The sequence below is a fragment of the Melanotaenia boesemani genome, chromosome 18, assembly GCF_017639745.1.
Source record: "Melanotaenia boesemani isolate fMelBoe1 chromosome 18, fMelBoe1.pri, whole genome shotgun sequence".
NCBI lineage: Eukaryota > Metazoa > Chordata > Actinopteri > Atheriniformes > Melanotaeniidae > Melanotaenia > Melanotaenia boesemani.
Window position 1 is genome coordinate 8,727,251 of NC_055699.1, and position 15,508 is coordinate 8,742,758.

Sequence of the window (15,508 nt, forward strand, 5' to 3'; positions counted from 1 at the left end):
GACTCACAATCAGTTCACATGATGCCAATGTTTTTTTTTTTTTTACACTTCTTCTTTAAAGTGAAGTGAGAAAACGTGCTTAGTTAAAAACAAGAAAACAACCATAACTTACCAGATGTAAAGACTAAAAATAATATCACAACTTCCCACCTCAGAGTAGTGGAAAAAAGAAAAAAGAAAGCATGCAACCTCACCAAATATTCAAGGCCTTATTTGTGCATGAGATGCAATTTTCTAACAGGTTTTGGCTTTATTGGGAAGCCAGTTTGAAACACATCAATTTTGGCTATATATACCATGATGGCTGATATATTTAAAGCACAACAACAGCTTTAAAAAACAAAGAAATACAAAAAACAACAAAAAAAAACAATCAAGATTTAACATCCTCTCAAATATTAGTCATGATGCGATCTATTTTATGTATTATTGCAGTATGGCGCCCCCTAGTTGAAGCTGTCAGTTACATAAAGAGTAACATTCTTTTGGTTTCATTTTTTCTCTCTTTTTTCATTGTTTTTACCCTGAGCAGATCACAATCTAATGAATTTCTGGGTCTGCACATACACTAAAAGCTTTCTTGAAACTTATTTTATTAATTTATTAAATGATTATAACCATTCTACTCCAAGCCATCTGCAATGATTTGAACAACCACACATTTATTTGGTAACAGCTTTTATTACCCCACATTTTTGCACAATCCAGACAAATGCACATCTAGTGTAATAGAAGGTAGATGTGGCACACTCTACAAGAGCATTTCTTCATGAACATCATGTATATATGATTTTCTTTTTCTTATACTCCATCACCCACAGCAATACGAAAAATACACAAAGATTCCTGACAAAAATATTCTATGCGCAGGAGCAGAACAAAAAATTTTGCCATAATTTTAAGATCAGATTTTTCTCACAACAGTTGGGAATAACACTGGAATATTTTCATCTGGAATACTGCTGAATGTTAAGGTAGCACAGTAAAGGAATAGTGATCTCAAAAGGTTAAGAAGTATCTTTTTTGGAGTTTAACTGGAAATATGGTATGCTCATTAATGACTAGATATGGATTAGAAAAGAAGCTGCTAAAATTAAAACTGACAAGAAAAAATATCAGTCATTATTTACTTGGTGCTAGACTATTAACCTATCTGATAAATAAGACTGCAAAGCTTCAGACAGACAGAATGCATCCGTCCAGTTCAGCAAATGGACAAGGCCTCTTTAAACAGGGACATGTTAGTAATTGCATAGAGCACCGAGGGACGTCTGCTAGCTACTGTATGTGAGCTCAAAATCAAGAAAGAGAAGAAAAAAAAAACAAACAAACAAAAAAACAAAAAACACAGCTGTTACTTATTCTCCTGTGTATTAGGTTGTGTGTGCAGCCATCTTTACAGCTTCTGCTCTTCACTAAAGCCAATATAAGAACTGAAGATGCCAACTGAAAGTAAAGGATGAATGAACAAATTCTAGTAGAATTCTTTTCTCTGTCTCTCTTGTCTTGCAGCAGTGGAGCTGATGGTTTCCACCATAGTCATAAATTTTGGTGCTGTCTTACTGGTGCACATCTGTCGAATTCATTCATTGGGCTCGTATCTGAAACAGAAAGCAAAAGAAATATAAGAATTTTCTGTATTATATGTATATCATTTTACAGTTACTGATGAAAACTCACCTTTGCAATCGTTTTCTAATTTCCTTAATCTGCTCATTCTTCTTGGTGAGAATTTCCTTCATGTTGCGGTAGGCTGCAGTTTGCTGGAACTTTTTCTCCAACTCCTTAAAACAACAAATGTCCAAACATGGAGAAACAGGCACTGTTTAAAAATTGGTGGATTTTAATATTGTACTTGTTAGTCACTATTGTATTAATACAAGACTAGATACAAACCTAACCCTGAGAATGTAAAACAAACCAGCAGCAGATGCAAATATAAAATAGTCTGTATTAATGTTTTAATGTTCTTGAAACCTATTATCCATGTGTCTGAATTGTTCTGGTTTGGTCTCTGTGACTTGAAGGCACTCTTCTTCCATAAGTGGGCAGAAGAATGAGCAAGTCATTATTTGTTTGAGGTTTGCCAAATTGCCACCAAGCTAGTAATGTGTAAAAGTATTGCACAGTGAGGTGATAAAGGAATTGAGGAATTAAGAAATGCCTAGACCATAAAAAATGTGTTTCGGTGAGCTAAGGGGGAAAATTCTCTTTAAAGTGAACTTGGGACTTTGCAAAAAAAAAAAAAAGTGTAAACCAACAAAGGTAAGGGGAAAACCCGAGATAGAAAAGATTATGGCCTCTTTAAAACAGTCAGCTGCCTGATCTTGTGATGCGACTGATCATGGAAAAGCCTTGCTTCCTCCATCTCACTAGCAAAAAAGAGGAAGGTTTGCATAAACAACTGCAGATTCTTCTAAACTCTGACGCTAACAATTGTTATTCTCTGTGTTGTATTTGTGAGTTTTTAACCAAAAAAAGAGAAACTCGTTCATGCATTCATCTCCAGTAGACTACATTACTTAATGGTCTTTAAACATGACTTCCCAAAAAGAGCATTAACATCTACAGCTCATCCAGAACGCTGCTGCTAGAATTTTAATCAAGAGTAGGTAAGAGAATATAAACCTAGCAGTGCTCTTAGATCCAAGGACTCGGGTCGGCTAATCCGGACCAGAGTGCAGACTAAACATGGAGGAGCATCATTTAGCTGTTATGGTGCAAACAAGTGGAACAAACTGCCAGTGGAGATTAAACTCTCACCAAATGTAAACTTTTCTTTTGTCAAGCCCCTATGCATGAAATCTGTATGGTAACTTTTAAAGTATCTAGACTGTTGCATGCTTTTAATCGGCTTGATTTAATTTGGTTATTTTATATGATTTTCATTATAAATTTTGCCCAAATACAACCAGAGCTGTTCAAGTGTGTTATATTCCTCTGTTATTACATCTATATAGCTGCACAAATCTATGTTCAGACAAAAACAACCAATTTTAAGAATGGCCTTCTATCTATGTAGACTGAAGTTATCAGATGCTCAGTTATCAGACAGAGCCAGGGGTTCTAACAGTGACATACCTTTTCTGCCAAGGCCAGCTGCTCCTGTACTCGCAAAAGCTCATGTTTGGCAGAAATCAGGTTCTCCTGCAAATCTTTCTGAGATGCAGCAGTGGCATTAAGAGACCTTTCATAGTCCTCCTTCAGAGCGGCAACTGTGTCTTCTAGACTGCTGATCTCCTGGGAGTGAGCAGCCAGCTTAAAAGAAGAAACAAAGTTCTAGTTCAGACTGGCTAAATGGCAATAACCACCATAACATCTTGATAATACACAACTATCATCTATACTTCTAAAAGCCACAGACAAAAGCAACCCTTAATGAAGTGGATACATACCATTTAGGCCCATATTGGCAGAAAAAAGGCAACAAACAAATGACAAAATGTCTTTAGATGACAATGAAAAGTTAAAAACTGCAAAAATAAGATGTGCCAATCAAAACCAGATGTAAGATGTGACACAAAAAGATCATTAAGTGCAAGTTAAAGTTGTGACAGTACCTGCTGGTCACCTTGCACCTTTTGAAGGTCTTTCAGGGCTCTCTCTGCCTTGGTTTTCTCGTCTAGTGCACTCATGGCCTGGTCAGATTAATAAACAACACAACGGTTACTAACTTTGACAGAAGAGCTGGATTGTTTTGAAAGGCTGCTTTTATACCTGAGATTCTAAAGTTCGGAGCCTGGACTTCAGTTTGTCATTTTCCTCCTGTAGTCTTGCTATCTCCTTAAAAAAGTATGAACAACATTTTGTCTAAGTATTTGAATGTGATGACATTCAAACTTTGAAAACAGTCTGTGCAATAAAGCAATGCAGTACAACTTTACCTTGTTAAGAAGCTCAGACACTCCACCTTCGTTCAGTGGGGCCAGCTTGGGTTTGCTTGTTTCCTGGTTTGTCTGGGAATAAAATTAAGAACTTAAAGCTGAAATCTTGAACAGAAATTCCTACTGTTTTCATCTAATACATGTTTGCAATAAGAGACTATTTATAACTGACATGTCCAAATGATAGTTCTTAGAGCTCTCAAGTATTGATTTTTTTTTATTTTTTATTTTTATAATGGGTATTGTCTACCTTTTGAGAAAGGTGTGAGCAGCCAAACCCATAAAATAACAGTATTACATTTCAAAGTTGATTTGTTTTTCTTAAACTGAGTGTCATAAACCACATTAAACTCAGTGGTGGGTGACTTCAGAACCGCACTGCTTCAAACGAAGTTCAGGTGGCCTGACGTATAAACCCTCTCAAAGTGCATAGGAATGAAGCACTCCTCTCACCTTCCATGTGGGCGCAAAACAGCTAGAAACGTTTGATTAATGGGGTCTGCACAGATGTTCATGTTTGAAGGTCCTACATATGAGGAAACTGAGCATTATGCTCACCTTATTGGTGGTTTTAAAGTCCGTTTTCTCAAATTCAGCCACCTGCTCTAACAGCTCCCTAAGAAAGTGAAAGAGGATATAAAAAAATTAAGACAACAAGAAAAAACAAAACACAGAGCAATCAAAGGAAGTCAAAAAGATTACTCTTCTCTTATCTGTAAAATTGTGTTGTGCTTTGTATTTTGCAAGCAGCAATAAATGTAGTAAAAGTGGTATCTTTTGATCAGTTTGCAAATGTTGCGTAACCTCAATGTTGACATTTGTGTTTTTGAACATTACAACCAACTATATAGCAGTTATGAATGTTTGGCAAGGAAAGTGAACACCCTTAATTCAGATGGCAGTTTAGCTCTTTTGTTTTAAGATATACATTTGTGGTGAGTAGAACTGCTTTCTGAAGAGCTTAAATGTGGTTTTTAAAAAGCATCTGAAAACACGTAGACTGTGATATGGGGCGTATTCCTAGCTTTAGACACCTATTCAGTCACGTATAGCTGAGGCCTGCAAAAGAAAAAGAAAAAAAAGTGTGTGTGTGTGTGTTTGGGAGGGGAGGTGTTTACCATTCACCAAATGCATATTAAAAAACAAAGTAGCTATTCCAAAACACATGTGTTCTAACCAGGTGAAAAGGTTATAGAGGTCAAATGTTATATTAAGTTCACTAAAGGCAGAAAGAACATTCAGGCTTACTGTGATCTAACAGGCCAACAGCATTAGCCCATGTTATGAGGAGTTGGCTGCATGATCTAATGTGTATGAAATATGGCAAAAAGGGGAACAGGCTGACTGTGGTTTAGGTCTCAAATTTACTTTTAATTTACATATTGTAATTTAAATGGCTGCACGGTGGTGTGGTGGTTAGCATCGCAGCCTCACAGCAAGAAGGTCGCTGGTTTGAATCTCGGCTGGGGGGAGGTTCGAACCTTGAGAGCAGTAGCCTTTCTGTGTGGAGTTTGCATGTTCTCCCCCTGTATGCGCAGGTTCTCTCCAGGTACTCTGGCTTCCTCCCACCGTCCAAAGACATGCATGTTAGGTTAACTGATAACTCTAAATTCTCCCTAGGAGTGAGTGTGTGAATGGTTGTTGTCCCCTATGTGTTGGCCCTGCGATGGACTGGTGATCTGTCCAGGCTGTACCCTGCCTCTCACCTGTTGATGCTGGGATAGGCTCCAGCTTACCCGTGACCCTTAATGGACTAAGCGGTTCAGAAAATGAATGAATGAATTATAATTTAACATTTTCAAATGCCATGTATATTATTTTCAGAGTAGACACATCTAGACTACATAACTGCTATTGCTTTAAGATGTCAGTTTATTTAAACCAAAAAGCACCCGTAAGTACATGCCAAAATTTCAAGAGTGCAACTTTCTGACATTCAGACGTGGCATATATCTTTAACTGATGTCCCTTGTGAAATCATCTATCTCTCCTTTTCCTTCAGTGCATGAAAAACCTGAAATGTTTTCTTTGTGCTAAGTCTTTATCACAGTAGTGTGGTGATTAGCACTGCTGGCTCAAAGCAAGGACACTGGTTTGAGCCTTGGCTGGGGAGGGGATCGAACAAGGGCCTTTCTGTGTGGCATTTGCATGTTCTCCTTGTTTATGCATGGGTTCTCTCCGGGTAGAACGGTTTCCTTCCACAGTCCACAGACATGCATGTTAGCAGATATGTTTTCTGTCTGTATGAATTATTAGGATTGGTCACTCTAAATTCTCCCTAGGAGTGAGTATGAGTAGTTATCGGTTTCTGTATTGGCTCTGTGATGGACTGCTGACTTGTCCACAGATACCTGCCTTTCACCTGCTAATTGCTGGGATGAGCTCCAACTTACATGTGACCCTTAATGAGAGTAAACAGTTTAACAATGGATGGGATTTTTAAAGGAGTTTTAGTGAAGGAAAGTTTTACACAAAAATATATTCGAAAAACTCCAATACGTTGCCCTGGTTAATTGGAATAGGACATGCCTTGCTATCAATTGTTTAAGCGAGTTAGTCTTTTCTGTAAAAAAAAATCTGCAACAAAAATGGTTTTTCTTACCGTGAAATCAAAAGGACATTGTGTTTTTTTCTAATCTAAAGAAATTGACCTAAAATGCATAAGGAAAATGGCAGAGTTTGTGGTTGTCAGTAACTGATTGTTAGTATCTAAAAAGGCTTCCATGGTGTAATGGAAGAAACCAGCATCACAGAAAATAGGGTTACATTCATGTAGACTAACACTGAAACACTGACAGTGACCTTTTTACCTGACAAATGGCAGGTGCAGGAGATCTGAATCTAAACGGTACTTAAGAGGAAGTGCGCAATAGTAAAGCACAAAGTGGAGGATCTTTGTGTCAACAACATATTTAGGTTTGAAGAACCTTTCATCTCTTCTAAGGGTTGAGATAGTCTGAAATTCTAAAATCATTTTCATATGTTTTGTGTATGTGTGAATTATTAGAGCAGCCCAAAAAAAAAAGTCTTTCATACATGATTCACGATTATCATCATTAACAGTAGTAGAAGTAAATAAAGTATTATAATTATTATCATTGTCTTATTACTGGGGATCTCCACAAGATCCTAAAAAGAAAAAAACACTGTAGTTACTTGTCTGGGCACAAATGTGACTGTTAACTTATGTGTCCTTTGCAGTTAACCTGTTTTCTAGCTCTGAGATATCACTCTGTAGTCGAAGATAAAACTTCTCAGCCTGGGAGAAGAGCTGCCTGAGAAGCAGCACATTGGTGTGGGCTGTGTTGATGAGCTCCATTTCCACCTCCCCACGCACAACTACTTGCAGCCCATCTAACATCTCCCTCACTTCGTCCACTGTGAAGGTTTCCTCCACTAGCCTGCAAACAGAAAAACACACAAGGACAAATGTTTAACTGAAAAGCATTTTATTGCTCTGTCCATCACAAGTTTTTTCTGTTGGTAGCCGTTGTAAAGCAAAATAAAATGTATATAGCTACAATTATACAAAATCTTAATCATCAGTCACCTGCTATCTTTGAGTTCCTCAAAACATGAGTCAATGGTCTTGAGCCGCAGGATCCTCTTTGAACGGGCAAATCTCATGTAATTGATTACTTCAGTCTGGTGGTGCTCATTAAACCCAAAATCAGCCTTTATTAAAACAAGAAAAAAAATTAATTAGCAGCAAAGATCTGTACAAACAACAGAAGACAGACATGTGGATACAATAGCAACCACAATTAGCTTGTCAGCTAAGTTGAAGAGGATTTTCTCCTGCCAATATGTCACAGGGCCTTTTCACATGAACTGGCACTTACAACGGGTCATAGGAGGAATGAGGGTGTTAGCTTACGTTAGCTTTCTACTCATCTTTGGATTCATTTGAAGCACTATGTTCAGAAAATAGTGGAATACGTTTCACATTGTTAACAACAAGCAAACAGGTGGCCTATATAGCAATCCATAGCAGCTACTTACCATGATGGCTGTGTAACGTTAACGCAACTAAGTTGGCTAGCTTGTAAATTGAGACGATTCAAAAGAAGAAGAAGAAGAAGAAGAAACTGATGTTACTGTCCGTACTTTAGGTAACGCAAGGAACAGGCTAGAAGCTGCGAGTGATACGCTGGAATCGAGAGATCTAGTAAACTTCTTTGTATATATGTTTAATTCGGCGAAGAGGCTAAACTGAGGTTATACTATAGTTATAAGATTATCTAGCAGATTTGCTAGCCTAGCTATCCAGCTAGTGTTTGCTTTAGGAATGCCTTGGTAACGGGATATAGCGTCATTACCTTGGTTACGAGAGGTGCGTTCACTGACGCCATGTATAAGTTGAAACAATAGCTACTATGATCCCATCGTAACTAACACGTTAGACTCTATTCTGAACTTAAAAACAGCCTAATTTTGTATACATAGCTGCCGAAATTCGATCTTTGATATGCAGTTTTGTATATAAACCTTCTTTTTTATATATAAATAAAAAATATTGATTGGAATCTTCCAGATTGGGTGCTAAAATTTTAAAAAAGGTCTTAAACAGAAAATTAGATACATTTAAGATTTAAAAAGAATGTCAAGTTATTATTTAGGTATCCATTGTATGTTTGCATGGTAGATTTGTACTTGCATGTATTGCAAGTAAAAATATGCACTAAGTACTACATGAATATATATTATATATAAAATATGTGAAAGTATATGAGGTGTGATCATTTACAATGGTCTTTGAAGGTATTCCAGGGCCTGTGCGGTGAAGGTTTCCTTCCTGTTCTTTATGTACATCAGTGTTTCTAGATTATCTTAGTTCTTTAAATGTAAGCACTGTAGATAATAAAATGCACAAATCCTTCACACCAAATGCTCACATGTTATTTTTATATAGTATCAGCAAGTTGCTGCATCGTTGAACTATGTGAATATTAAGAATTTTAGATTGATGAACCCCTGCTCATTTTTACTGCTGAGAGCTTTTCTGATGTTCTTTTTTATACCAAAAAAATGGCACTGACTTGTTGTAATTAACCAAATTAGTTATAAAATGTTCTCACATATGTTTCCTTTCGTTTCTTTCTTTCTTTTAGCATTAAAAAACTTTTCCAGTTTGTTGTTTCAAATGTTTTCCATGTACTACTTTTAATTTAATATAGGGTTTTTATAATATTCAAAACTTTTCATTCTTTTTTTTTCATTTACAGTTTACACAGAAACCACATTTTCTGAAGCAGTGTGTAAATAGCCAATGTTAGGCCAAGTTCAATGTGTAGCATGCAGCAGCAGATGGCAGTAGGGTTTAAAAAATATTAGAGAAGCAAAAGGGATCTTCATAATGCTGAAGCTTATTACAGTTGGATTAACCTCTGCATATCATCTTTGTCAGCAACTAGAATATTCTCCAATTATTTTCCAATCGCACTACAATAGCTGTAGTGAAGTCTATTGATACCCCCCCCCCCCCCCCCCCGACACACACAAACATTAGTAAAATGTTTTTTTCTATGCCTCTATCGGCATGTTGACAACACACCTACCCAAAAATAATTTTTTTTTTACTTTCAATACATGACATAGACAAATTGATAAAAAAAAAAAAACAGTGTTGCTCTTTCTAGCTGCATAAACTCATTTGAAATCATGTGAGCCAAATGAAACCTTCAGAGTCTGTGAGACAGCCCTCTCATCCTCTGTCACTGAAACCTAAAGAACTTCACTCTCCATCTTGTTAAGGGAGAGTCTAATAGGGAAAAAATGAAGGAAACTTTTCTTTTCCTCATGTCTCTAGCTTTAATTGAATTAGACTAACGGGCAGCGCATGGTTGGTCACCCAATCAGATGCTTTATAACGTGACCTTCTGGGCTACTTCACTCAAGTCCAGTGTACAACATCAGTCAGTAACAGAGGCCAAGATGTTCCCCCTTTACCTTCAGTCGCGGTGAGTCACTCACATTTTGAAACAAGGACTTAATGCCTGTAGATTAAATCCATATGTTGAAAAGCTCCAAGTCATATTACTCTTGTTAGCTGTTGTTATGATCATATGTTGGTGTCATGCTTCTCAGTCGGCCAATGTCTTGTGTTAGTTTAATTTAGTTTGATGTTGTAGCAGCAGATCTTTAGATTTGTTTGGCAAACTGACAAATAGAAGTGTAATTATGGGGGAAAATGTGGGTCATTGCAAGATGAATTGTTCAGAAAGTAAAAAGATGGAATATGAAAAATGTAGGGTACAATGACAAATCAAAAGTAGCTGAAACAATAAAACATAGTGGGCAGTAAACCATTAAACCTTTAAAACGCAGAAATGATAAGAAGATGTAGTTTTATATTTGGTCATTTTAAAATGTTACTTGTCATTTACAGTTAACTGAGATTTAATTTAATCCCAAGACAATACCTATTCAACTGTGAACCTCAAACAGGGTAAATGAATGTTATCTTCACGTAGTATTTTGTTTATGAACAAAGTATGTTCCAGTCTTCTTTTTTTTTTATTGAAGCACATATATGTAATATGTCTGTGTTCATGTGTAGATGTATTCAGTGTTTTATATTTTCTTTTCTTTTTCCCCCCTAGATCTACCATATTTTAGAAATGCTGCACGTTCTCTAATCAAAGTATTGCTGTATTGATAGGAGAGTGTCCCTAGATGGCAGAGTAGTCATATTTAACACCAAAGTACTTTCGCAGCGACTGCTAATTCCAACAGACGTTTAACGTTCTGAAATTAGCTCATAAAACGATCATTTAGTATGTACAAACAAAAGAAACAGCGTTATCGGTTATCAATTCCTCTCACTTGGTTCAAGTAATCAGTAATATTTAACTAAAGTAATAGAATTACGTTACTGCATTTGTTATTCGCACGTTGTTTCTGTCTGGAAATGATTAAATATGTTTATCTTTATCGTTTTCATATTAGTTTAAATGGATACTACAGCCACAAGTAGTCAAATCCAATCCGCAGTAGACAGCAGCAATAAACTGTTCCGAGGTCAGGTATGGTATTATGAGTCAATTCAAATGTTGAGGAATCCAAAGAAATACAGATCTCAGGTCAGGTTTCTCAAGAATTCCGCTTTCAAACAAACCAATCAGCTGACAGCCGCATGACAGGCAGGCCTCACGCTTGCGCAGTTGAGCTCTTTCGGTATCAGGAATATGGCAGCGTCCTGAGTCTTGTTGGGGGGGAATACAGCGCAACTGAGTATCTTCGGCATCGGAGTGGGAAAACCGAGAAGCACTGGCCTCACTGAGAGGAGGGTGGGGGGGCGAGGGACGGCTACGATTAACACCCATTAGCGATTTGACAGGTAAATGCATCGGTTTGCACGTGCCACCTTTTTTTTTCTTCGTGTTTGCTTGATTGAACTCTGCTGCTAAAGCCACCGGCTAGCTCTCACATAGGACCTAATTGATTTGCTAGTTAGCCGCTAACTTGTGACTAGCTCAATATTGGCCTGCCACAGCCCCTTTCTGCATTTGATAAACAAACGCTGATAACAAACGCATTTGGGGTATCGTTGTTGTTCTAGTCAGCTGGGACACTTGTGTCGACATTACATAACGCAGCTGTTGTGTTTGTTTTTAGCTAGGTAGTTAACCGTTGAAGGCCTACTGTAATGGAGCAGAGTTGGGCTAGCTTCTTGAGAGCCAGGTAACGTTAATGCCATTTATAATGGATTTACTTGACAGATCGGGAGCCAGCCCACATCCTCAAACGGGTTTAAGAAGTGCTCTTAGTCATTTAAACGCTCCCCGTGTCACTTCGCGGCTTTGTGCTGATTTTTAAAAAAAGTTACGCTAATTTTATTTTACATGCAGGTGGTTCATGAAATCCTTACTCTACCATAGAATATTAAGTGGAGCAAGTTCCTGGCCTTATAGTTCCTGTATTTGTAGAGAGGTTGCTTCATTTAATTGGCAAACCCTGAGGGTGTTGCAACATGTCTTTGGGTCAAAAATAAGCTTTAATGAAGAAAATCTCCATGCAGTTGACGCTCTGACATGATGTTAGTGAGGGCTGTATGCAGTATAATATCTGATGGGTTACTGAGGGTTCTAATGCACTCACTCGTGTTTTTATTTATTTATTTATCTATTTATTTCTTATATTATTATTTTTTATGGGCAATGCTATCCATTGGTTAATATCAATAATAATGGTAGAGGTATCATCAAAGAACATAATTTTAACTACACTTATAAAAATGGATTGAGCTGTATACTGATGTAATAGCACATGATAGTTTGACCCTTGAACTCACACTGAAGCTTAGGTAGTTTTCAAATTATCTTTTCAATTTTCTAAGTCAAGACAAAAAATCCAAACTGTAGCTTGCAAATTATTACTTTTTCTAGTTGTCTTAATGCTTTCAACCTGGGGCAGCATTAGTTGGTCACAATAAGTCTGTTTTTAGATGATGTGATTGGTTTCTGTCAGAGGTTTCTTAGAGTCCTAACTGAAAAAAAGTTATTTTAGCAGTTTGCTTCGTAAGCTCTGCTTTGGGCTACTTTTCATTTCCAGAATATTAACTTTTCTATCCTTTGTTTTTATATTTATTTTTGTTAAAATCCATCAAAGATAGCTTCCATGAATGATTTGCTGTTGATTTGCATTAGGCAGAAAGAACTGGGAGGGGTAATCACATGACTCAATCCTGGCATCTGTTTTTACACTCATCACAGCAAACTCATTGCTGTAATATAATTTTTAAAAAGTGCACACCCCTCTTGTGCTGCAAAGAGCAAACTAGCCTGTGGTTGAGGCCAGCATGTCCTATTGTGCATACCATTAGTTCCTGCTTTGGATCAGATTAGTGATGAAGCTCCACTAATTTTGGTTTGAAAAAAAGGACTTAGTTTCTTCACATTTCTTAATGCCTTGGGGAAAAAAAGTTGAGGTTTTAAAAAATTCCACCCTTTTGTGTTTTGACTACTGTGAATTCTTGGCACTTGTCCCTTTGGTGAAAGAATACATGAAACATCTGACCTTATTTTGCTGCTTGAGGTATCATTTGCACACTGAAATACAAAGGAAGGAAAACTGAAGTTGAATTTTTCCAGGATCCTGGCAGAGTGCTGACACAGGTCCCCTTGTCACAGTGCACCCACCAACAAATTACTGCACTGAAGATAGGAGAGGCTGTTATTCCCTGTTTTTCCCTGCCTTTTTCTGGTGACTGGTTTGTCTTTGAAGCCTTGATATTTTAATTGTTTAAACATAATCTTTCTCTTAAATGAACATGTAATCATCCAGCAGCAAGACATTAATTCAAATGATTGTATTTTCTTATTTTATTTAATCACCTGGACAAAGACATTGTATGACCTCTTATCTCCAAGAAGAAGCCAGTGATCAGTAAAAATCACTGGCTTAATTAACACACACCTAACTGGTTCACTGTTGAATTGTTCTGCATGTGATTGTGCTTAGTAAGTCATATCCCAACAGTCCTTTAGTGTGCCTCTTTTCACAATGATCTGCAAAAATGCAGCCATGAAAGAGAGTGATGGCATGAAAAGGGTACAAGTACCTAATTTTAAGTCATGTGTTTGCATCTGAATTTGTGTCATGGTTTGTAGCTGGTAGATAGTCATGGATTGATAGACTACTCTTTAGTTGGATAATTTGGATAATGGTTGTTTACTTAGTTTTGTAACTGAGGGGGACGTTTGATGGGCGACTCTCCCTTTGAGCAGAAAAATGTAGAATGACAATGTGAAATGTGTGTCACAGTATGTTGCAATGTGTGTGGCAAATAAACTTGGAATAGAAATGACTTGAAATGGCACAAATGCAATTTTCTAGTGAGTTTTGCAGTTTACACCCACCATCAAGAAATACTTTAATTTAGATTACACTCATATCTGTGCTGAACATGAAGTTTCCTCGTTTATATTTTCTCCTAGTTTTTTATAACTGACTGTATTTGTTGCAGGTCCTGTGAAACGATGAATGTCGTCAAAGACAACAAAGACCTGGCCTGTTTCTACACCACCAAACACTCCTGGAGGGGAAAGTAAGACCACAACATGTTTTTTTTAATATAAACATGAACTTTTGGGAACTATGTAACTTTCTATTCTAAATCTTCTATGCATTAGTTTACAAAGCAATGTTAACCAAACTGCTTTCTTAATCATCTGATTAAAGAGATTTGGGAAAATCCTGAAACCCTGACTCAGTGCTTCCATTGTGTTGACTTCCTTATCCCAGACAAGGATAACAGGTCTGCAGACCGTTGTCAGCAGCTATATGATCAATGTTTTTTGAAGCTGCACATTTAATGGAATTCAGCTAAAATGAACAGATACCTGCAGTGAACATGGCACAAATCTAGTCTCACACACGATGATGTTTGTGTCTTGACATTCATTTGTTTTCCAGAAAGTAAATCAGAGATCTGCTTTATTCCAAGGACACATATATTAATCCTTTTGCTTTAAGTATAAGACTGGAGTAAAAAGGGATGAAGATGGCAACCCACTTAACATGCACAGTAGCTAAAAGATAATCTGTTTGGGTTGTTTTTTTTTTTGTTTGGGCTATGACATTTTTTAATAAGACATCTTAGATGAAGAGGGCCATCATACTATATATAAAAAATATGTCCATCATGTGTCCATCATGACTAATACATTAAGCACTATATTAATTTTCTCATTGGATAAAACATATCACAAATTAGAAACTACCTTATGTAGATATTTGGAGCCACTTGAAGCTAACAGAATGGATGCGCTCCAGCCTGAGCATTGAGTGTGTGGAATCATATTACCAATACCTGCTTTCTAAATGTCTTTGTCCCATTAAGGCCTCTCATTGAGTTGGGTAACTTAAGCAGGGCTGCAGAGCATTAGCCATCATCACTGGTTCATCCTCCTAATGCTTCCTGACATGTCCGGTAGAGACAAGTGTTGATGCATGACGTATATCAGAGCAGCACAGTGGTGCAGTTTAAAGGCCCGGCGGTGGTTTATCTGAATTAATGGGCACATGTCATGACCCTCCTCTGGAGTTTAATGTGGGTCAGTTCCTACCCAGCTTCAGTCAACAGGAATTTATGTTAGGGTTCCTTATATTTCAATATTCGAAAGTACATTCTTCTTAATCTTCAGAAATAGACACATGAAGTTAAAGAAGAAGTCAGAAAAATGTGTGTGAGTGGGTAGGCATGAAAAGGCAAGTGAGCAGAGAGAAAGGAAAATGAAACCTATTTTTTTTGGTCTGTGTGTAATTTATTTTTGTGGTTTTGTGGATCATAGTTGCAAACATGAGAATATGAATGCTGGAAGCCAGAATTTGAATTGAGTAGACTTGTATGAATGAGTCAAACATTTTGATTGGCCAACAGAAGCAAAAAGGATTTGGATATTCACTTTTCATCACCCAAAAATTTTAAAACCTCCCTAGATACTCCATTTAAGTCTGAAAAGATAAAGTGAACTGTACTACAAGACTGAATGGTTCTTAGATGAGGAGAAAGTTGGTCATCTGGTTAGGAGGTAGCTAAAGGGAATTTAAAAAGATGGCAATGATGCATTCTTTTTATTTTTGATTATTTTTCTGTCAGGGTTCTTTTTTACATGTTAAAG

The 15,508-nt window shown here is 37.1% G+C and overlaps 2 protein-coding genes across 5 annotated transcripts in view; one reads left to right on the forward strand and one right to left on the reverse strand.

Annotated features, from left to right (window-relative positions):
- Nucleotides 1-665: 665 nt before the first annotated feature.
- On the reverse strand, nucleotides 666-8,182 carry lztfl1 (leucine zipper transcription factor-like 1). Of its 2 annotated transcripts, none has more exons than XM_041967803.1 (10): nucleotides 7,887-8,182; nucleotides 7,435-7,559; nucleotides 7,091-7,285; nucleotides 4,443-4,500; nucleotides 3,885-3,956; nucleotides 3,718-3,783; nucleotides 3,561-3,638; nucleotides 3,082-3,240; nucleotides 1,681-1,784; nucleotides 666-1,601 (listed from the first exon to the last, which is right to left on the reverse strand). In XM_041967803.1, the coding sequence occupies exons 1-10, from the start codon at nucleotides 7,887-7,889 to the stop codon at nucleotides 1,583-1,585; spliced, it is 879 nt and encodes a 292-aa protein (XP_041823737.1). In that variant the 5' UTR covers nucleotides 7,890-8,182; the 3' UTR covers nucleotides 666-1,582. The 2 variants fall into 2 exon arrangements, with proteins under 2 accessions (XP_041823737.1, XP_041823736.1); XM_041967802.1 differs by having other exon boundaries at nucleotides 3,082-3,258.
- Nucleotides 8,183-11,081: 2,899 nt separating this feature from the next.
- LOC121628651 (dnaJ homolog subfamily C member 13) overlaps nucleotides 11,082-15,508 on the forward strand; it is a 30,058-nt gene continuing 25,631 nt past the window's right edge. For all 3 annotated transcript variants that reach the window (XM_041967799.1, XM_041967800.1, XM_041967801.1), the window contains exons 1-2: nucleotides 11,082-11,223; nucleotides 13,852-13,932. In XM_041967799.1, the coding sequence (XP_041823733.1) occupies nucleotides 13,865-13,932 (68 nt within the window). In that variant the 5' untranslated portion in view covers nucleotides 11,082-11,223; nucleotides 13,852-13,864. The remainder of the gene's footprint in view (nucleotides 11,224-13,851; nucleotides 13,933-15,508) is intronic.

Excerpts from the sequence above, each read along its gene's own strand:
- lztfl1 (XM_041967802.1), bottom strand. Across the intron at positions 4,501-7,090 it reads ATCTCAGAGCTAGAAAACAG|GGAGCTGTTAGAGCAGGTGG; the intron begins GTTAACTGCAAA and ends TCACTTTCTTAG. Across the intron at positions 1,785-3,081 it reads AGCTGGCCTTGGCAGAAAAG|GAGTTGGAGAAAAAGTTCCA; the intron begins GTATGTCACTGT and ends TGTTGTTTTAAG.